Genomic DNA, 24,219 nt, shown 5'->3' on the forward strand with positions numbered 1-24,219 from the left:
CTCGTCCCTCCCACCAGATTAGAGCAGATATGCATATGGCTGGCGGGATCATGACTGTTTGATCCCTTAAAGGTCTAGAAATTAAATTCACTGAAGGTAAAGAAATTATATTGACACTTGTAGTCAAAGGTCGTCTCTGCTTCTAATGCTGAAGTCTGCAAAGTCAATATGTGTTCATTCAAAGGCAGAAAAATCAGAACAAGGATTACAGAGCAGATCTGATTGTGATGACTCGCCTTCGGTGGTGTGCAAAGCCTGTCTGAAAATCTGCTAATATATTCCGACTGGGAAAAAAAAAAAAAAGTAACTTGGTTGAAATATTGTTTTTGCTTTAGCATTTTTGGGTTAGTGGATTTCAAAGTGCATGTCTTATCTCAAAATGACCATCCAATTAGATTACTCTCCTGTTTGCTGGATTTCACTCTTCATCTTGGATCAATTGAAGTACTGTAATTTGTATAACCATAGATAATATTTTACCAATTTTTCTAAATCCGTTGGTGTCAGGAGTGTTGCAGTTAAATTCAAATGCAGCGTTCAAAGATAATAATCTTTCAGGTAGTCTTGAGAGCTTTGGTGGGGGTGTGAACCAGACTGAATCCAGGGAGGGCAAAGAAAAATCCTGGTCAGGGTTTGCAAGCTAAAACAAAATTCAAGAAAGGGACAGAACAAGTATTTGGGAACAGGCTGGGTCAAAATCTGTAGAGGTTAAGCTAAGCTTTAAGTCAACTTAAGTCAACTTTAAGTCCCTGAGGTATTCCACGGCACCTAAGTGAATGATGTGCTCATGGTTGTTAAAAATCTGACACAAATGGTAAAACATTCAGAGTTCAAGGTTCAGCATTCAAATACTCATGATGCTTCCAGGCAGAAGCCTAACCCGGCCAGCATTGGTTCCTACTTATGGCTGAGCACCAATCATCCCGAGACCCAATTCATAATTTGTCTCCTACGGGAGGACAACCCTGTCAATAATTAATTAATATGAACTAACAGGCAGGCTGTGAGTTTTCTTACAGGTGGTCTATAGTCAACATTGCTGCTCTAACTTTCAACCTGACCTGAATTGTCTTCAATCTTGATGTTGGTGAACATCTCCATGAACATTGTGGTGTTATGTGCCACGAAGCAAAAGCAATGTCAGGACCCCAGATGCAGAGTACAAGAGCAAAGAAGTGTATTAAGCACAAAGTAGCGACAGAAAATCACCTTCAAATGAAAAGCTAGACTAAGTAATGTGTTAATGATCCTGTCGATGGGGAAGGGTCTGAGGAGCCATTTTGCTGGAGTCCACTTCCAGAGGCGGGTCTTGTGCAGACAGCCCGACTCTTTGCCCGTCATGGTAGTCGGGAGCTGGTATCCTCCGCTGGTCAGCCAGGCGCCAATTGCGCTCAACCATCCTACCCAGAGCTGCGTGTCTCCCTCCAGACCCGCTGGACCCTGCAGAATTGGGCCTGGATGGACTGAACTGCCACTCCTGACTCCTGGCTGGGAAACAGAGGGGCTGATACCTGAGGTCACCATGAACGGGGACATACAGTACCTGTGGTGGTGCTAATCAGTGAGTTGTGGGCGTACTCCACCCACGGGAGGTGAGAGGACCAGGTAGCAGGGAGGCATGGGGCTACGCAGCAAAGGGCTGTCTCCAGGTCCTGGTTTGCCGGCTCAGTCTGGCCGTTGTTCTGATCTTTGGTAGCTGGGCGAAAGACTGATTGAAGTCCCCACTGCCTGACAGAAAGCCTTTCACACTTGAGAGGACCCTTACTGTGGACCCCTATCTGATGTCCATGGGGATCCCGTGAAACCTGGAAACATGCTGAACCAGGAGGTTAGTGGTCTCTAAGGCCGTGGGGAGTTTAGGGAGGGGAACAAATTGATCTGCCTTGGAGGAGCGATCAACTATAGTTAGGATGGTGACGTTACCTTCCGATGGTGGAAGACATGTGACAAAATCCACGGCGATGTGAGACCATGGTGGAGGGGGAATGGGCAAGGGGCGCAGAAGACCCGCTGGGGCTTGATGTCAGGGCTTGTTCTGTGCAGAAACTGAGCATGAGGCAACAGAGGCTCAAACATTTGCAGCCATGGACGGCCACCAGGAGCGCTGCTGGAGCAGGGAGGGCGTCCGGTGGACCCCCAGGTGGCACATGATCGGTGAAGCCTGCTCCCAGACAAGCACAGGTGTCCTGGTGGTAGGGGGAACAAACAGCCACCCTGGAGGACATCCATCCGGAACCGGGTGAAAAAAGTGTTCTTTATAATATAACCCTGATATGAGGGAGTTTTTCCCCGCCACCGTCGCTTATGCTGCTCTGGAGGGCATTGTTGGCTTTCTATCTGTAAAGCGCTTTGAACTGTCTTCAGATGTGATTAAGCGCTATATAAATAAAAGTTGACTGATTGCTTGATTGATTGTCTCCCTCACTTACGCCCATAAGTCAAATATTTGGGCCATTTTTGTGTGAATCTTTATGTATGTGACTGATCTAATTCAGCATGTTTATAATATCCACACATAAACATACACTGTCAGTCCTGTGCAAATGACATATGATAACCATGACACAGATAACTGAGAACCTACACAGACATGTCAGTCCTGGATTCCCAGTCTGGCCATTACATTATTTTGTTATCTCCAGTCTCAAGCAATCAGCTTTACACTTAAACACATCACTGTTTGAAGGTTTCATTCCCATCTATTCTGGTTTGGGATATGAACCATGCTGATGCATAAATCACAGCCATGTCTCCTTGTGCTTGACCGCCAGCCATACAACATTTCTGCCAACAAGTAATAGAAGTAGCAGCACCGTGATTTCTTTACATCGTCGAACAAAAGATGTAAGAACAAAATTTTCGTTTGTCCCAGTGAATATCTTTGTTGTGACTGTTATCCTTGAAGGGTTGCAGAGCTTCCTTTCATGTTATGCCATTTGTATTTTTATAGCTAGATAGTGAAAGTAATATGACATTTGTATTAATCAGAACAGGATTTATTTAATATGAATAATAAGGTTTGGAGCTGAGGCCCACTAAAGGTGTGTTAATGTACAACGGACCAGACAGTAAATGATTAGTCAGTCTATAAACTACATCATGTGAACAGATTGAGCTGATTTCTGAAAGAATCATGAATAACTAATGGTTCTCCATTTCCATCATCTGCTTTTAGCATTTTCACGCAATTTTAGACCTGAAAATTGAAAATAAAGACTTTTTGTAACGTAATAAGCATTATTTGTGAAGCTCATATAATTATTAAATAGGGATCAAGTATATTGTTGTGCTTCTGTGAGGCAGTTGGTTTAATATAATCCCAATCCAGCCTGGTGACTGACTTGATATGTTGATGATAGAAAGGAGTGCTACTGATTCAGATGACACGCAAGCTGAACTTAAAGCAGCTGAACCAGGAACCAGGACACAGAACCAGGAGGACAACGTGAGAAACACGCTTCATTGATTAAAGGAACCTGACCTTTCACATTTCTTAGTCACTCATAGGACCGGTGTAACACAAACATCACTCATAGGACCGGTGTAACACACATCACTCATAGGACCAGTGTAACACACATCACTCATAGAACCAGTGTAACACACACCACTCATAGGACCAGTGTAACACACACCACTAGTAGGACCGGTGTAACACACATCACTCATAGGACCAGTGTAACACACACCACTAGTAGGACCAGTGTAACACACATCACTAGTACGACCGGTGTAACACACCTCACTAGTAGGACCAGTGTAACACACACCACTCATAAGACCAGTGTAACACACCTCACTAGTAGGACCAGTGTAACAGACACCACTCATAGGACCGGTGTAACACACACCACTAGTAGGACCAGTGTAACACACATCACTAGTACGACCGGTGTAACACACCTCACTAGTAGGACCAGTGTAACACACACCACTCATAGGACCAGTGTAACACACCTCACTAGTAGGACCAGTGTAACAGACACCACTCATAGGACCGGTGTAACACACACCACTAGTAGGACCGGTGTAACACACATCCCTCATAGGACCGGTGTAACACACATCCCTCATAGGACCGGTGTAACACACATCACTCATAGGACCAGTGTAACACACCTCACTAGTAGGACCAGTGTAACACACACCACTCATAGGACCAGTGTAACACACCTCACTAGTAGGACCAGTGTAACACACACCACTCATAGGACCAGTGTAACACACATCACTAGTAGGACCTGTGTAACACACACCACTCATAGGACCGGTGTAACACACACCACTAGTAGGACCAGTGTAACACACACCACTCATAGGACCAGTGTAACACACATCACTAGTAGGACCTGTGTAACACACATCCCTCATAGGACCGGTGTAACACACATCACTCATAGGACCAGTGTAACACACCTCACTAGTAGGACCAGTGTAACACACACCACTCATAGGACCAGTGTAACACACCTCACTAGTAGGACCAGTGTAACACACACCACTCATAGGACCAGTGTAACACACATCACTAGTAGGACCGGTGTAACACACATCACTAGTAGGACCGGTGTAACACACATCCCTCATAGGACCAGTGTAACACACATCAGTCATAGGACCGGTGTAACACACATCCCTCATAGGACCGGTGTAACACACATCCCTCATAGGACCGGTGTAACACACATCACTCATAGGACCAGTGTAACACACATCACTCATAGAACCAGTGTAACACACACCACTCATAGGACCGGTGTAACACACACCACTAGTAGGACCAGTGTAACACACATCACTCATAGGACCGGTGTAACACACACCACTCATAGGACCAGTGTAACACACATCACTAGTAGGACCAGTGTAACACACACCACTCATAGGACCGGTGTAACACACACCACTAGTAGGACCAGTGTAACACACATCCCTCATAGGACCGGTGTAACACACATCAGTCATAGGACCGGTGTAACACACATCACTCATAGGACCGGTGTAACACACATCCCTCATAGGACCAGTGTAACACACATCCCTCATAGGACCGGTGTAACACACCTCACTAGTAGGACCAGTGTAACACACACCACTCATAGGACCGGTGTAACACACACCACTAGTAGGACCAGTGTAACACACATCCCTCATAGGACCGGTGTAACACACATCCCTCATAGGACCGGTGTAACACACCTCACTAGTAGGACCAGTGTAACACACATCCCTAGTAGGACCGGTGTAACACACACCCCTCATAGGACCAGTGTAACACACATCCCTCATAGGACCAGTGTAACACACATCAGTCATAGGACCGGTGTAACACACATCCCTCATAGGACCGGTGTAACACACATCCCTCATAGGACCGGTGTAACACACATCACTCATAGGACCAGTGTAACACACATCACTCATAGAACCAGTGTAACACACACCACTCATAGGACCGGTGTAACACACACCACTAGTAGGACCAGTGTAACACACATCACTCATAGGACCGGTGTAACACACACCACTCATAGGACCAGTGTAACACACATCACTAGTAGGACCAGTGTAACACACACCACTCATAGGACCGGTGTAACACACACCACTAGTAGGACCAGTGTAACACACATCCCTCATAGGACCGGTGTAACACACATCAGTCATAGGACCGGTGTAACACACATCACTCATAGGACCGGTGTAACACACATCCCTCATAGGACCAGTGTAACACACATCCCTCATAGGACCGGTGTAACACACCTCACTAGTAGGACCAGTGTAACACACACCACTCATAGGACCGGTGTAACACACACCACTAGTAGGACCAGTGTAACACACATCCCTCATAGGACCGGTGTAACACACATCCCTCATAGGACCGGTGTAACACACCTCACTAGTAGGACCAGTGTAACACACATCCCTAGTAGGACCGGTGTAACACACATCCCTCATAGGACCGGTGTAACACACCTCACTAGTAGGACCAGTGTAACACACATCCCTAGTAGGACCGGTGTAACACACACCACTCATAGGACCGGTGTAACACACATCAGTCATAGGACCGGTGTAACACACATCACTCATAGGACCGGTGTAACACACATCCCTCATAGGACCAGTGTAACACACATCCCTCATAGGACCGGTGTAACACACCTCACTAGTAGGACCAGTGTAACACACAACTCATAGGACCGGTGTAACACACACCACTAGTAGGACCTGTGTAACACACATCCCTCATAGGACCGGTGTAACACACATCCCTCATAGGACCGGTGTAACACACCTCACTAGTAGGACCAGTGTAACACACATCCCTAGTAGGACCGGTGTAACACACATCCCTCATAGGACCGGTGTAACACACCTCACTAGTAGGACCAGTGTAACACACATCCCTAGTAGGACCGGTGTAACACACACCACTCATAGGACCGGTGTAACACACATCAGTCATAGGACCGGTGTAACACACATCACTCATAGGACCGGTGTAACACACATCCCTCATAGGACCAGTGTAACACACATCCCTCATAGGACCGGTGTAACACACCTCACTAGTAGGACCAGTGTAACACACACCACTCATAGGACCGGTGTAACACACACCACTAGTAGGACCAGTGTAACACACATCCCTCATAGGACCGGTGTAACACACATCCCTCATAGGACCGGTGTAACACACCTCACTAGTAGGACCAGTGTAACACACATCACTAGTAGGACCGGTGTAACACACATCCCTCATAGGACCGGTGTAACACACCTCACTAGTAGGACCAGTGTAACACACATCCCTAGTAGGACCGGTGTAACACACACCACTCATAGGACCGGTGTAACACACATCAGTCATAGGACCGGTGTAACACACATCACTCATAGGACCGGTGTAACACACATCCCTCATAGGACCAGTGTAACACACATCCCTCATAGGACCGGTGTAACACACCTCACTCGTAGGACCAGTGTAACACACCTCACTAGTAGGACCAGTGTAACACACACCACTCATAGGACCGGTGTAACACACACCACTAGTAGGACCAGTGTAACACACATCCCTCATAGGACCGGTGTAACACACATCCCTCATAGGACCGGTGTAACACACCTCACTAGTAGGACCAGTGTAACACACATCCCTAGTAGGACCGGTGTAACACACACCCCTCATAGGACCAGTGTAACACACATCCCTCATAGGACCGGTGTAACACACCTCACTAGTAGGACCAGTGTAACACACATCCCTAGTAGGACCGGTGTAACACACATCCCTAGTAGGACCGGTGTAACACACATCCCTAGTAGGACCAGTGTAACACACATCCCTCATAGGACCGGTGTAACACACATCCCTAGTAGGACCAGTGTAACACACACCCCTCATAGGACCGGTGTAACACACATACAGGCCGTGCAGGAGGAGGAGTGTGTGAGGAGCTCCTATATAAACGCTCGCCAGCGGCCGCTGACCGTCCAGCCGTGCGGGCGGGGTGCTCCCAGCGTGAAGCGTGTTCTCCCCCATCACCGGGGTAGATAAAGGCTTAGGTCAGCGTGTGGGGCGGATTTCTGTCCACAGCAATGCGAGTGAACCCCCCCGGACTTAAAAACAGGAACTTTGTGGATCGCGGGTCCCGGGGCGCAGGATGCTCCGCGGTGCGCGCAGCGCGTTGAGCGGAGCGCGTCTGTTCCAGAGAGACTGAACCGAGTTGGGAGAAAGAAACCGGATCTGCTGCCCCGGTAGAACCAGCTCACATGGATGGTCTCAGCCTGTCCGTGAACGCCGTGTCGTTCACGTTCGCGGCGGAGCTGCCCCCCACGGACGACCCGTTCACCGGACCCGTGAGGAACGTGGCTCCGTGGAACTTCACCGTCCTGGCGGTGCTGATGTTCGTGGTCACGTGTCTGTCCCTGTGCGAGAACTTCGTGGTGATGTACGTCACCTTCAGGTTCAAGCAGCTCCGGCAGCCGCTCAACTACATCATCGTCAACCTGGCCATCGCCGACTTCCTGGTGTCCCTCACCGGGGGGGTGATCAGCTTCATGACCAACGCCAGGGGCTACTTCTTCCTGGGGAGGTGGGCGTGCGTCCTGGAGGGGTTCGCCGTTACTTTCTTCGGTAAGTTTCATGTGGTCACTTCACACACACACACACACACACACACACACACACACACACACACACACACACACACACACACACACACACACACACACACACACACACACACACACACACACACACACACACACACACACACACACACACACACACACACACAGACACACTGAAGTTTCAATGAGTGGAGGCAGATTGAGGATGTTGGAGCTAGGGATATTTTTTTAACTTAATGTTGAGACGATATTATTATTAACAATATTATTTATTATTATTATTATTATTATTATTATTATCATCATCATTATTATTATTTATTATTTATTATTATTAACAACAACAACAACAATAATAATAATCATATTATTGTTATCATTATTATTATTAAAACAGTGCATGGATTTTTTTACACAAGGTATTTTTATTAATTTTCAAGTTATGAAAAGAGTTTGTTCAATAATGTAAATCAGAAGAAAAAAAAATTGCCCCCCCACCCAACCGCCCCTTCCCCTTCCCTTCACACTACAGGCTCACAAAGTCATGGTAATAACACAACTCATGTGCAAGATAGAGGTGAGCCGATCACAAAAACATACAGACACACAACTACAGCAAAGAAAATAAATATAAACCAAAAGATGAATTTAAGCTGATTACGTTGGTGGATTGTTACGTAACAGCGCATGAAAAGTTGATTGATATCTTCTTCAGAAATAATTCTTAGCAGAAAATAAAAATGTTTTGATGACAGGGATTCATGAGAGCCTTTTAAAAAGTAAAACTATTGAATGTCCTTCACTGGAGGAGGCCTCCCTCATCCTGCTCACGTTCACATCTTAGATGGGGTTTTGTGTTTGAAATACTTCAGTTGAGGGTTCAGCAGCGTTTCCTGTGTGTGTGTGTGTGTGTGTGTGTGTGTGTGTGTGTGTGTGTGTGTGTGTGTGTGTGTGTGTGTGTGTGAAGTAAAGGATGGGGATGAGATGGTTCTGATGAGTGAGCAGAATAAATAAAGTGAATTGTTTTTTGGTAAAATCAGGTCTGATTTTTCTCCCACCTTGAATAGTAACAATAGTAACAGACGGGGTTCATTTTAGCGCTGGACCCTCTACAGAGGATCTTATTTAAGTTTTGTATCTTTTCCTAAAAGACTGATGAACCATCACACACATGTATTTGCATTTTGCATGTGCAAAAAAAGCCAAATGTAACAGAACTTGTGCATACAGACTGTCAGAAGGTTCAACGACACTTCAGTTGGGTCCAGAAACCTCAAATAATTCCTGGTTCAGGTTTTACAGTCACATTCTAAACGTGTAGATGTGAGAAACCAATCAGATTTCCCCCTGTGGTGAACGAGGGACCACGCAGGTGTGATGTGAACCCAGATGTACGCTTTGGTTCCATGTTGGGATCCTGATTGCTTTCCTCACCTGTGTTTCTTCAGGGATCGTGGCGCTGTGGTCTCTCTCCGTTCTGTCCTTCGAGCGGTTCTTCGTCATCTGCCGGCCCCTGGGGAACATTCGCCTACAAGCCAAGCACGCGGGCCTCGGTCTGCTGTTTGTGTGGACCTTCTCCTTCATCTGGACGTTCCCCCCAGTGCTGGGCTGGAACAGATACAGCATTAGCAAGATTGGAACCACCTGTGAGCCCGACTGGTGAGAAATGAGCTTTTATTATCTTTGCCACACACAAAGACTCCGCTGGTCGAATGTGACATCACACACAGGTGGATGTGAAAGTCCTTTATCTACAGCACTATTCACTATTCTCTCACCACACTCCTGTGGAGGTTTTTAAATTATTTTGACAGTGACGGCGAAGTTTTTGGATTACTGATTGAAACCAAATGTCAGGTTCATTTTCAGGGCAGAGATAAACACAAATCCTGTGATCCTGACTGTAATGGGGAAGTAGAAAAGCCTTTTGTGCTCCAAAGGTAAAACCTAAGGTGTGTTATAAAGGTGTGTTAAATTCATTCATTCATTCATTCGAAAAATATAAAAAGAAATAAAGGTGTTTTAAATTAACGAAATAATTCATTTAAAAAATAAATGTGTGTTATTTTTAGTTGCAGTTAACGGTTAGAGTTGTTTCTCACACTGTGTGTCTGTTTACACACAGATTTCCTATCATTTTTAAAAGCAAAAATAGTTGAAATTTGAAATCAAGTTTTCTTACATAACCTCAAATAAATTGAACTTCAAACTTACCTATTTTAATTTCTGACCACACGGTGGCAGCATAACAAAGTACTATGTTCCAGACTTAGTTTAATTGCAAAAGGCTTACCCAGCAGAACTGAAGCATCCCCCCAGCTTCAGCCATGCTGGATGAAGCTGAGTGAGGGGTTCGTGGAGAAAGGACGAAACAAACAGGAACAGCCACAAGACTGGAGATGAGGTTTGGAGGAGTCCATCGAAGCATCTTAGGTACGACCAGACCTGGAATAAGAGCTGATCACTAATGATACTGATACTGAATGAATGAATGAATGAATGAATGAATGAATGATTGAATGATTGAATGAATGAATGAATGAATGAATGAATGAATGAATGAATGATTGAATGATTGAATGAATGAATGAATGAATGAATGAATGAATGAATGAATGAATGAATGAATGATAATAGGGCTAAACCTATCACTGGTTCATGTGATGGGATCTTTTATTCCTGCTCTACACAACAGACACAGGCATCATTTCCATTTTTCTACATTCCTGTTTTTCAAACAGAACACGATGATTTACTGTTCTTCAGCTCTCATATGAGACCAGTTGACAGAAAATGAAGTTATCTGTCATTAACATTCTTATGGACATGCTGTGTGTCGTTTTGGTTCCTGATATATTGTGAAACCACTTGTGTTCCACCACATTGTGGACAAAGTAACTGTACCAGATAAAGAAAAAATATTTGGCAAATCTCTATAACGTATCGACAGGTTTCAACTCCTTTGTGTCGATATGGTTTGTTACATTTACGTATATATTCAGTTTTGATGTACGAAACGATGGTGACGACAAATAGTCTGGTTTGCTTACCCAAGTGTGTCTCTGTGCAGCTCCACCACAGCAGAGCAGCTCCAGTTTAGAACCCTTTATGGGCTCTATGGAGGATAGGGTTCATAGTGTTTTCTAAAAGCTGTGTTTTTACTGAAGTTACATGGATTTGACTCAGTTTAAGGTAGATAAATGTATATGTAGACATCTTTGTCCTCCACCTCTGGACAGGTACTCCACCAACATGAGGGACCACAGCTACATCATCACGTTCTTCACCACCTGCTTCATTCTGCCGCTCGGAGTCATATTTTTCTGTTATGGAAAGCTGCTGCGGAAGCTCCGGAAGGTCAGTGTGAGCAACACACACACACACACACACACACACACACACACACACACACACACACACACACACACACACACACACACACACACACACACACACACACACACACACACACACACACAGTGGACACACAATAAAATAAAAGTAATTACAGATTATATAATAGACTATATAATACCACCATACTGTACAGCCTGGTTTATGTATAAATACAGTTCAATGTCACTGTTGTGTTTTTACTGTGTATTTTTAGGATGATAACTGCATTTTATATTTGTCCTGTATTTATTGATAATTCATAAATAGTTCCCTAATATTCTGAAAACATGTTAGGGAGCCATTAAATTATGGACCATTAAATTATGAATGGACCTTTATTATATACAACCTTTTATTTCTGACTGAGCTCTCAGATTATTTTAATCACTCTGTACTATTTAACCATTTACAATATTAGAATAGAATAGAATAGAATAGAGTAGAATAGAATACAAAGATTATGTTCTCATCATAATACAGTTTTAAAAAAATAAATAAAATCATCAGTAAATTATATAATGTAAATAATATGTAACAGGTTGACTAAAGGGGGAGAACGAACCACCAACCTTTGAGGACAAACTGGTTTATGGACCTTATTTTGAAGGGAAACGTGGAGCAAAATGATGACATCACTGCTAATAGTTACTGTATTAACAATGTAAAACATACTAACAAAATGTTCTCACAAAAACAACTGCATGTGTTTCACATTTGATACTTTTTAATAACTAGAACATTTGTGTTAGAGAATGATTGTACATACAGTATATATGTTGTCTGCTGTGGTGATGATGATGGTGAATTAAACAAACGATTCTAGCTGATGGTGTCTCTCACTGCGCTGCCGTTCTGGTCAGGTGGACGGGGTCATCATCGGGGTCGTCAGGGTGGGGTGTTGTCCTCCACCGATAGAGGCAGTAGCATGAAGAACAACACACTTCTACCACAGGCTCTCTGGGGGGTCATCCTGAGGTGACATAGGGACTGGAGACGGCTTTCATCAGGCCTTTGGTCATCTCCACCCCTTGCTCAAGGGCACTTCTGCAGTTCTCTGGAGGTGAACTGGCACCTCCCACTGCCAGTTCCCAATCCAAACATCCTGGCCCTCACAGGTCTTGAACCAGCGATCCTACGGTCGCCGGTCAAATACTTAACGGACTGACTACTGCCGCCCCAAGTTATGCTGCAAACATGACGACTGTTAGGGGTTTTCTTCAAGAATAAGCCCTCTGGGGTACTTTGTTCTGGGTTCAGAGGTGTATCTTCAGCGATGGGGGGTTATTGCACTGTGTGCTGTGTGTGTTGTGTTGTACATGTTTGTGTAAGCACATGCAGTGTGGTCATTTCCATAGTTTAGATGGAAATTCCCAACAGGTCAGATCAGGTTGTGGATGTTTGTGATGGATTGGGACGTGAAATGGTAGCGTACATGAAATGGATGTGGCAGTGGTCTGATCATCATCTCCCTAGGAATATTTCATTCTCTACAAATTAATATTACATGTTTGTACCAAGGTTATAATCGTTAACGAAAACTAACGAAATAACGAAAACTAAATGTGTAAAAATATTTTCGTTAACTGAAATAAAAATAAAAACGAGGCTTTGCAAAAAAACGACAACTAACTGAAACCGTATTGTGTGTTTACAAAACTAACTAAAACAAACTGAAATGATTGAGAAAATTTGCTTAGTTTTCGTCTTTGTCAGTGTATCAATCTGTCGGGCGGCATGGCGGCGAAAGTAGAGAGAAACCTCCAGAGTCCTTTTTTGGGAATATTTTGAATATGACTGTCTCAGACAAGAGTAAGTGCCTTGTAGTGGAACATGATAAAATATGTGGAACCTTTCTGGGGGGGGGAAATTCCACGAATCTTAAAGTCCATTTGAAAAGCGCACACAAGAAGGCTAACCTAGCTTACCTTGAGCAAGTAAGGGAGAACGCCCAGCCTCCTTCCCCTGAAACAGAAGCTGACCCCAGGCCAGGCAGCACGATGCAGCCCGACACAACTACTGTTAGGAGTCAGATAGCTTAACTTAAGGAGGTACTGGGTTTTGAGTTTTTCATGTTTTTGTTTTAGAAAGAAACTACTTGCATCTCACTTAAGAAACAGAACACATATTGCACTTAATTTTTTTAATCTCTGACAAATATCCCTTACTACCAAAAAAGACTAAAACTAAGACTAAAACTAATAAAAACTAAACTAAAACTAAGCATTTTCAAAAACTTAAAACTAAACTAAATTAGCAAACTAGCATTAAAAACTAATTAAAACTAAACTGAAATTGAAAACAAAGAGTTACAACTAAATAAAAATAAAAACTATTGAAAAATCCCAAACTATTATAACCTTGGTTTGTACAAAACACTGGGTTAACACCTAATGTGCCAAACGGACCCAACAGAGTTTTTATTGATCAAATAGAACTACGGTAAAGCTCTTACTCTGACTGACTGAGGTGTGAACAGCTTTGAAAGAGGATGGAGTCAGAGGGAAACTCTGAGTTCAAGGGGTAAAACCTGCTCCTGAGTAGATGAGGTCCAGACAGTCTGTTACTCTAACACACAGAGTTGAGTTACCTCCCTTTATGAAACGACTAACTGACTTTCCCTCCTTTCAGAGTTAAACTGTGTCCCTAAAGCTGCTTCATAAAATGGACCCCTGGTATGATGTTCCTGGAAACTTTCCACAGGGAGTTGACAGAACCTGACTAGCTGTGCTGTTGGAGTTAATGGCTGATCGTTTTGGTGTTGGCTTGTTTAGAAAAAACAAATGTTTGTTCAGTTTTCTACTTTAAATGTGTAAAACAACACGTGATGTAACACAGTGCTGTCGCTGTGCTCCAGGTGTCTCACGGCCGTCTGGCCACAGCCAGGAAACCGGAGAGGCAGGTGACCCGTATGGTGGTGGTGATGATCGTGGCCTTCATGGTTTGCTGGACGCCATACGCAGCCTTCTCCATACTGGTCACAGCTCACCCCACCATTGAGCTCGACCCCAGGTTGGCGTCCATCCCTGCCTTCTTTTCCAAGACAGCTGCTGTCTACAACCCGATCATCTACGTGTTCATGAACAAACAGGTAACATTGAGCACACACACACATACGGTACGTGCATGCTATTGGCTGACAGCACCTGTGTGTGTGTTGCGTTCTTTAATACAGCTTTTGTTTAATACAAAAGTGTTTTAAACAGTCTGTGATAACCCGTGTTGTTACGTTGTGTGTGTGTTTTCCTGAGTTGGCCTACGTGTGTGTGTGTGTGTGTGTGTGTGTGTGTGTGTGTGTGTGTTCTGCATGTGTTGGCGAGACTGAGAAGGTTGTGTGAGAGTGAACAGGAGATCGTTGTCGGTTCTCGGTACATTCTGTGAAGCGGTGATGTATTGTAATGTCAGTGTTGGCGTGTCGATACTCAATAGTACAATATACAGTAGAATTCATTGCTGCGACCATAATGAAAGTAGGTCAAGGTAAACTTTTGAATTCAGGGGCGTCGCGAGATGTTTCAGTCTGTGACAGCCTTGTTTGTTCCTTGTTAAAGCTGGACGCCAAGTAAAGACCCTCAAGGAATATCCTGTGTCCTTGTCCACCGTAACAAACACCGGGGGTGTTTCTATAAGAATGTGGGGAAAGGTAATACAGATGTAAGGTGGTTTAAATTAATAAACGTTTAAATTACTGTATATAATACTTGGTCGCTATATCGCGGTATTTTGTTTTTTGCGTGTGGTTCCTAGAACGTGTTAACCACGAGGAACAAGGGATCGCCGTACACAGAATTTTAAAATGCAGCATCTCAGTCCACTCAGTCCATAAATGTACCGTAAAAATCTGACTGAACTGGCAGTGGAGAGGTGCTGCTGAGGTGCGCTTGAGCAAGGCACCGCCTCCTTATCGGTCGCTCATCTGGATGCAACAAGAAGTAGCTGCCTGTGTGCGTGTGTGTGTGTGTGTGTGTGTGTGTGTGTGTGTGTGTGTGTGTGTGCGTGTTTCGTCCTCTGCACATGTACAGTATGTGTGTGATTAATGTCTAGAATGGAGAAAATAAAGGTTAATTATTATTGTACACTTCTCATTTGAATGTCTTTGGTCCCCAACACATCGTCAGTGCAGATGATGTTCCTGTTTCCTCTTTAGTTCAGGAAGTGCCTAATCCAGCTGTTCACCGGCGTGGGGTCAATCCCAGACAGCAACATGAACCAGACGTCAGAGCGACAAGGAATAACGGCAGAGAGTCAGACAGGAGAGATGTCGGCCATCGCTGCTCGGATCCCCGTGGGGGGCATCGCAACCTCCAAGTCTGACGATTCTCCAACCGACTGTGGCTCCTTTGCCCAGCTGCCCATCCCAGAGAACAAAGTCTGTCCCATGTGACGAACCCTTTGCCCCCACAGCCTTTTGTAATGTAAATGCAGTGTGCTTCTGAGTCTGTTGGAAAAGTAACCTTTAACCTGTGGTGTAGATAGTGTAGATAGAAGGAACAGAGTGGAGAACAGTCGACTAGAAGAGTTTTTCATAAATGGTTCTATTTTTCACATCATTTGCGAAAATAGGCAAACCATCAAAAAGTAGATCATGTTCAGATCAATGTTGATGAAAGGAGACTAGAGGGAGTTGTACATATGTGTGTTCAGAGTGTTACTCAAAGTTTGTTGGGTGATTGGAGAACATCTCATATTTTATCGTTGCATATACCAACACTGAACACCTGCTAGTGCATCCACGATGCTACCAGAGGCTGAGAAGTATTACATTACTTTCACGTTTTGATACGGTTCCTTAAATTCATCCCTTGTAAACTTGGATCAAACTTATGTTTAGTGAAGATGTTCAATGGCCTTAGAGATCAATAGAGGTAATCTACTGCATATTATGGAGGTTCCAGCAAAAAGCTCACAACTAAAGCAGAACAGACACACACATTCAAATGTATGGGACAGAACTGATGCAGCAGTTTAGCAGAAAATCCAAGACGTACACGTTATGAATAAAAGCATTTTTTGTTATCCAATGTTGTCCACAGATATGTTTAAATCTGTGTTTGTGAGCATTTGATGGTGATAATTATCCACCTGTCAGGAGAAGCATATAGATATTGATTGACCAGTATTAACTGTATTGGTAAAGTTACAGATCAATGTAATGTTGTCATGTGGACAACATTACATTGACTTTTCTGTGGAAGTCAGTTTCAATTTATTATTAGTTTTTTGTTTCACTTTTAATGCTCTTACTGCAAAAAAGTTTTCAAGTTGGTAGCCTCATTCAATGTCTTTTTGTGTTTTTTTAAAGCACAATCAATGCTGTTAGCTGCTGTGAAGAGTTGTTGTACAAGACTTGTCAAGAACATGGATGATCCACAAATTCAAACAATATTAAAACCACATTTCTGCACCATTTCATCATAAAGACATTAACAGAAATGTTTGTCTAAATATGATGACAGAGTTAAATGCTCCATTGTTTGCTACAGTAGGTTTAGTGGCTGTTATATTGTCTTCTGTTTGACTTTGTGATGCATGTTTGTTCATTACTGGATATTTGTCAAAATCTGTTGTATTCTCTGTCCTGCATTGTGATTCATTATCATATTAAGAGAAAAGTTAACAATCTGGTGTTTGTAATGTATTATTTATGTCCAATCATGTTTAGCCTGTTGGTAGAACTAACATTTTAGCGTATATAAGCATTAATGCACCGATGCCTTGATAATCAGTAGCATGTGACCAGGGTGAGGACAGGCAAACTGACAGACACGAGTACTTCTCTGAAATGAAAACGTATTCTTTGAGCCTTAGTTCGATGTAAATGTCCACATGAACTGGAAAGTGATTCACATTCCATGTGTTTCCTGTTTAAAAGATTAGAATTATGGGTTTGAATCCTAACCTGGGTTCCCTCTGTTAGAGTTTGCGTGTTCTAACCGTACTTGCATTGGTTCAATAAACCAACCAACCAACCAACCAACCAACCAACCAACCAACCAACCAACCAATAAATCAATCAAATTTTAATTCTACGCGCTTAATCACATCAACAGACATTCAAAGCGCTTTAACAGACAGAGAAACCCAACAGAACCCACCAGAGATCAGAGACAGTGGTGAGGAAAAACTCCCTCATTGAGGAAGAAACTCTTGGGCAATCATCCACCTTGACCGGGTGGGAGGAGAGGAAATACAATGGAGACAAGGACAGGGAAAGAGAGACAGAGTGTGTCAGATAGGCCAGATTGAGTCCTGGTTTTAGGATTAGATTTAGGAGTTTTGATCCAGCTGCTGAAGCTGGACATAACGGGTACAGGAACGCAGTCTGACATAACGGGTATGTCAGGCTGCGTTCACTGACTTCTTCCCCATCATCTCGTTGGTTGTATCAAAAACACTATCACAGCTGAATGCACAAATACGTGATGGAAGGAAGCAGGACCCCAGCAGATGGATAGATGAGGGGTGATACTGGTGGGATGGGAGGATTAGGTCCACAGCTGATGGGTGGATGAGGGGTGAACCTGAGAGAACCTGTGAGGACATAGAACACAGAGACTCCAGGGAAGATGCCGAGTCAGTAAAATGTAATTGCTGGGGCGTGAATGGAGATCAGGACAAAGAGAGGTCAGAGAGGAGGAGTAATAGAGAGAGTGGACAGAACACAGAGCAGAGAGGAGCTCAATGTAGTTAAGAATAGAGTCAGACAGGAGGAGAGAGGAGCTCATGTGTGATGATGAGTCTCCTGCCGTCTCGGCCAGTGGCAAAATAACGTAGCAGCCTGAGCTGCCCTAAATATAAGCTTCAGCAAAAAGAAATGTTTTCAGTCTCATCTTAAAAAATGAGAGGGTGTCTGCCTCCTGAACTGAGGTAGGGAGGTGGTTCCACAACAGAGGGGCTTGATAGCTAAAGGCTCTAGCCCTGTCCCACTTTTGTAGATTCTAGGAACCACCAGTAGGCCAGTATGTTGAGAGCGTAATGCTCTAGATGGATTATAAGGAACTAAAGTTCCTTCAGGAAGGTCGGTGCCACCAAGGGCTTTGGAAGTGAGGAGGAGTATTTTAACATCTTTCCTAGCTTTCACAGGAAGCCAGTGCAGAGAAGCAACACAGGAGAAATATGGTCTCTGGTGCTGGTCCTAGTCAGAACCCGGTCTCGGGTGCTGGTCCTGGTCAGAACCTGGTCTCGGGTACTGGTCCTGGTCAGAACCTGGTCTCTGGTGCTGGTCCTGGTCAGAACCCGGTCTCGGGTACTGGTCCTGGTCAAAACCTGGTCTCGGGTACTGGTCCTGGTCAGAACCTGGTCTCTGGTGCTGGTCCTGGTCAGAACCCGGTCTCGGGTACTGGTCCTGGTCAGAACCTGGTCTCTGGTACTGGTCCTGGTCAGAACAAGGGCAGCAGCATTCTGAATTAGTTGAAGACTCTTCAGCGACTTTTTGCGGCAGCCTGAAAAAAGTGCGTTACAGTAAACTAGTCTTGAAGTGATGAAAGCGTGGATTAATTTCTGCATCATTCCGCTTTAAAATATGTCTGATTTTAACAACGTTTGAGATGGAAAAAGTCATTTTTTTCATGTGTGAGTTAAACGACAAATTCTGATAAAAAATAACCCCCTCGATTCCGCAGTGGTTTTGGCCTCAATAGTGACACCATCCACGGTGATTACATCACTAGATGCTCCATCCCTAACGGTTGTTGGGCCGAGCACAATGACTTGAGTTTTTCCACGTTTTAGGATCAGAACAATGTGTTCATCCAGTCTTTAATCTCTTTAATACACTCCTGTAGTTCAGCCACCTGATTGACTTCATCAGGTTTAATCCAGAGATATAATTGCGTATCATCGGCATAACAATGGAAGTTGATGGAGTGTTTCCTTATCAAATTACCCAGAAGAAGCATGTACAAGATAAACAGTATTGGACCAAGAACCGAGCCCTGAAGAACACCATAACTAACTGTAGTGGACTGGGAGGAGTCATTATGAATGTGAACAAACTGGGAACGGTCAGTTAAATAGGACTGAACGCTGATCCCTGAATACCAATTGTTTGGTTCAGTCGTGACAGAAGAATATTGTGGTCACTTGTGTCAAACGCCGCACTGAGGTCCAAGAGAACCAGTAGAGAAACAAGTCCTCTGTCTGAAGCGGTTAGAAGGTCGTTGCTAACTTTGACAAGTGCTGTTTCCGTGCTATGATGTTCCCTGAAACCTGACTGGAAATTCTCAAATAAACTGTTGGATTTAAGGAAATCACAAAACTGATTAGCGACTATTTTCTCCAAGATCTTAGACAAGAATGGGAGATTTGAGATGGGTCTACAGTTTAGTTATTTAGAACAGAGTCAAGGTTAATTTTTTTTGAGTAGCGGCTTCATTACTACTTTAAAGGACCGCGATACTGAGCCTGTTGATAATGACATGTTAATTATATTAAGTTGCCTTGAACTTTCTCCAACATGCTAAAAACATGCACTTGGGATGAATTGGTGGCTTTAACATTGCCTGTGGGTGAAAAAATGAAGGTCTTTTTTTTCTTGTTGTGTTGATCATGAACTGGGATCTACCCGATCGAGGGGCGCCAGTGGCTCAGAGGTAGAGCGGGTCGTCCTATGATTCAAGATCAGCAGTTCAATTCCTGCTCCCGTCCAAAAAACCCCCCAAAACCCGGAGGTGAGCTGACAGTGGGAGGTGTCAGCTCACGCACTGCCGAGGCGCCCTTGAGCAAGGTGCCGTCCCCTTTACAAATTGCTCATTTGAGGCGCACCAAGAAGGAGCTGCCTGCCACTCTACCTCCCCTGCATGCCTACAGGCCCCCTTGTGTGTGGTTGTGTGTATTACACACTAATATGCATGCGTGTGTTTTGATTGACTAACAAAAACTAGAGTGTGCGTTCTTAATTTCCCTTTGGGAATTATAACAGTGCATTAAATTAAAATGAAATTAAATTCCACTACAGTGGAGCCCACTGACACGTTGGCAGGTTCGTGGGGTGTCTGGAGACTGCTAAGATTAGCAGTCTTAAACAAATAATTGATATAAAAATCATCAGGGTTTGTGTTGTAAATGACAAATCCATTATTTTCTCTTCAGATGAATATGTGTTGCTCTACATTTCACACATACATTGGCATATTAAAATGGAAACACTGAGTTTCACTGAGTTTGTGGACACATTTCTGTTTAGTAAAGACAGTATGACCGACAAGTCTTAAATTTAAACATTTTATATCGGACCATAAATCTTCGTATCAAAGCCTCTTTCATGATATTGTGTTACAAAGAAACTGATTGATTCACATCTTAGAACTAATCATTAACTGTAAACTAACAAATGTTGTTTTTCTTCTGTGAACCAACTGAATTCATTTAAAGCTGACACAGTCATGAACAAATGAATTATATGTGTCTAAATTCAATTAAAATATTTTACTTTTTGACAAAATGGTAAATGTATGAAGGATTGTTTTCAACTTCCTGTGAAAGTAATGGCAAAACAAAAGCGATATGCGTCATAATATGCCATTGAATACATATACCGTCACGGAGGGAGGGATAGAGTCTTTGTCCATGGTTTTAATCATAGGTTTTAAACTTAATTACAGACACGGGCAGGAAGGCAAACAGAACAAGGCAGGGACAAAACAGAACCTCATGAACTCAACTACAGGACCACACTTCAGAAAAAACGAACCGGCAAAGAGCTCCGACCAAACCTGGCTGAAGAAGCCTCCTGGTGATTAGCCTGATTGAGTTCAGCCGTGAAAACCAGCAACAGGTGAGGGGATGAGAAACAGGTGTGGAGAGAACCAACAGGTGTGGAGCTGAGGCTCCACCCACAAGTTTCGCCTCTCCCCCTGCCACACCCCCCACACTGAATCGTGACATATACATGTAATACATAGCAATTCAAAAAAGTCATTACAAAATCCAACCTCAGTGATTCTTAGTTCAAGATAATTGACAATACTACTGAGGCTGAATGTCAAATACATTCTGTTTCCCAGACAGGCAGGTAGAGCAGGACAGAGACAGAATGGAATGACAGGATGATGCTAGCAGAACATCTACCAATCTTAAACCACTTACAGGTAGTCGCCGACTTACGACCGCGATTGGGACCGACAGATCGGTCATAAATCGACCCGGTCGTAAAAATGCAAAAAAAATTTTCTCGCCTATTCTGAAACACGAGGGAGCGGGGGGGGGGGGGGGGGTGGCGTCTCTCTGATCATTTTCTCTAGATACCGTATCATACTGTTCCATATTTTTACGTCTGTCATGTTCAAGTCAAACAATCAACACCGTACAGCAATACAATTAGTTTATTATGTAAAAAACATACAAAATGAAAAACGATGTAGTGTTGAAATACCAAAATGCAAAGACCGTAAAATACGTATACGTACTACAGTACTGTACTGTACTGTACAAACTTAGTGGCTGCTGGCATAACTGGTTCTTGGCTGTGGGTCGTCGGGATCGTCAGCTGGGGCAGCGTGTGGGTTGGTGGGAGCGGGAGACGATGTTTTCATAAACATTGTGAGCTTTGTCTGTATTGTTTGTTTCTTTTTCTCTTCATAAATTTCACGATAAGGACGGAAAGCGTCGTTTGCCATCTGTTCAATCCTTGCAAATCTTTCTATGTTTGGGTCCATGTCTTCAAAGTGTGCAAGGAGTTTATTTAAGAGGGAAAAGCCGTCTGACAATCCTTTGGTGGTGAACATTTTTGGTTCCTCCTCTTCTCTCTCTGCTCCTCTTCTCTCTTCTTCTTCCATTCTTTCTTCTTCCAGCGCGATCAGTTCTTCATTCGTAAGTTCTCCTGATTCTTTGTCTAGCAACTCCTCGATATCTTCCACTTCACACTCCAAGGAGAGGTTTTTTGCCAGTTTAACTATTTTCTCCCGAATCTCTTCAAGTTCTTCGTCACTTTCAAATCCAGCAGAAGAGTTCACATAACGCTTGACACAGTTTTTCCAAACCCCATTCATACATTTCTCCGTCACAGCCTCCCAAGCAGTAGCAATATTCTTGATACACATTAGAATGTTGTACTGTTTCCAAAAATCTCGCAGCGATAGTTCTGGGTCTGCATCCATAGCAGAAATGGCTTGTGCAAAGGTGGTACGAAGGTAGTTTGCCTTGAATGCAGCAATTGAACCCTGATCCATGGGTTGGATCAGGGTTCAGTGGAGTTGTATTGGGAGGCAAAAAAATCACTTTTACGTCCGGATGGAGGTCAGATAAGTGAGGTGGATGTCCAGGTGCATTGTCGAGGAGCAGCAAAATCTTGAAAGGAATTCCGCTCTCCTAACAGTATTCTCGCGCTTGAGGAATGAAACAATTGATAAACCAATCCTCAAACAATGCCTGGGTCATCCATGCCTTCCTGTTAGCACGATATGAAACTGGCAAAGTGTGCTTGTTTACATTCTTGAAGGCACACGGGTTTTCTGAATGATAAATTAAGAAAGGCTTAAGCTTAAACCCTTTCACGTTCCCTCCGAGCAGCACAGTCAGCCTTAATTTGTAGGCTTTAAATCCCGGCATGCTTTTGGCTTCCTTATGGATGTAAGTGCGTTCTGGCATTCGTTTCCAGAACAACCCAGTTTCATCAACATTGAAGATTTGTTCTGGAAGATACTCCTCTTCTGTAATCAGTTCGTCAAGACTAGCAACAAACTCACGTGCTCCTTTGTCGTCTGCACTCGCTGCTTCTCCGGTCACTCGAACGTTATGCAGCTGGAAACTTTTCTTGAATCTCCTGAACCACCCAGTTCTAGCCACAAAATTCTGACAGTAGTCTTCTCCAGCACTTTCCTTCAAAGTCTGGAATAGACTTCTAGCCTCCGTCTGCACAGTACAAAGGCTTAATGGAGTCCGTTTTGAATCTGATCTTCCATCCAAATGTGCAGTAATTTTTCCATTTCATGAATGTGCCCAGTGCGATGTTTTGTAATTACCGTTGAGTGGATAGATGCAGAACCTTTCACAGCTTCACGGATCCTATCTTTGTCTTTCAGAATTGTTGACACAGTAGAGTGTGATAACTTTAAGTCGCGTGCGATCACATTCACTTTTTTTCCTCCTTCGTGCTGTTTTATCACCATCATTTTTGTGTCCAGATCGATGGCCCGTCTTGCCTTCTTTGCAGCCTGAGAAGATGATGAAAACAATTTCCTCTTGCTAGACATCTTGGAGGTATACCTATACAGACAAGGAAGAAGTGTGCTGCACTCTACTTGGCTGAGCTACTGATCTCACAGTGTGACTGAACAGTGTGTGTGCGGCGTGGTGTGGTGACTGAAGAGGGCACGGGAGTCTCAGAGCGTGAGTACTGTGGCTGGAGGGAAGGCCCCGCGCTACCCGGACATTGCGGTCGTAAAGTGGTTCGGTCGTAAGTCGCATAGGTCGTAAGTCGGCGACTACCTGTATTCAGGGCCGGGTGGCAGGGGCAGGAAGGCATCCAGGAGGCATCCTGAACAGATGCCTGAGCCACCTCAGCTGGCTCCACTCGAGGCGGAGGAACAGCGGCTCTACTCCAAGCTCCTCCCTGGTGACTGAGCTCCTCACCATATCTCTAAGGGGGTGCCCCCCATACTACGGAGGACACTGATTTCAGCCGCTTGTATCCGGGATCTTGTCCTTTCGGTCATGACACAAAGCTCATGACCATCGGTG

At 44.0% G+C, this 24,219-nt stretch overlaps 1 protein-coding gene across 1 annotated transcript; it reads left to right on the top strand.

The window, feature by feature from the left end:
• Positions 1 to 7,525: 7,525 nt before the first annotated feature.
• On the top strand, positions 7,526 to 17,160 carry valopa (vertebrate ancient long opsin a). Its single transcript, XM_068328140.1, has 6 exons — positions 7,526 to 8,152; positions 9,597 to 9,807; positions 11,388 to 11,505; positions 14,399 to 14,632; positions 15,689 to 15,910; positions 16,844 to 17,160. The coding sequence occupies exons 1-6, from the start codon at positions 7,789 to 7,791 to the stop codon at positions 16,859 to 16,861; spliced, it is 1,167 nt and encodes a 388-aa protein (XP_068184241.1). The 5' UTR covers positions 7,526 to 7,788; the 3' UTR covers positions 16,862 to 17,160.
• Positions 17,161 to 24,219: the final 7,059 nt, after the last annotated feature.

The sequence above is a fragment of the Antennarius striatus genome, chromosome 11 (genome assembly GCF_040054535.1).
Source record: "Antennarius striatus isolate MH-2024 chromosome 11, ASM4005453v1, whole genome shotgun sequence".
In the NCBI taxonomy this organism is placed as follows: domain Eukaryota; kingdom Metazoa; phylum Chordata; class Actinopteri; order Lophiiformes; family Antennariidae; genus Antennarius; species Antennarius striatus.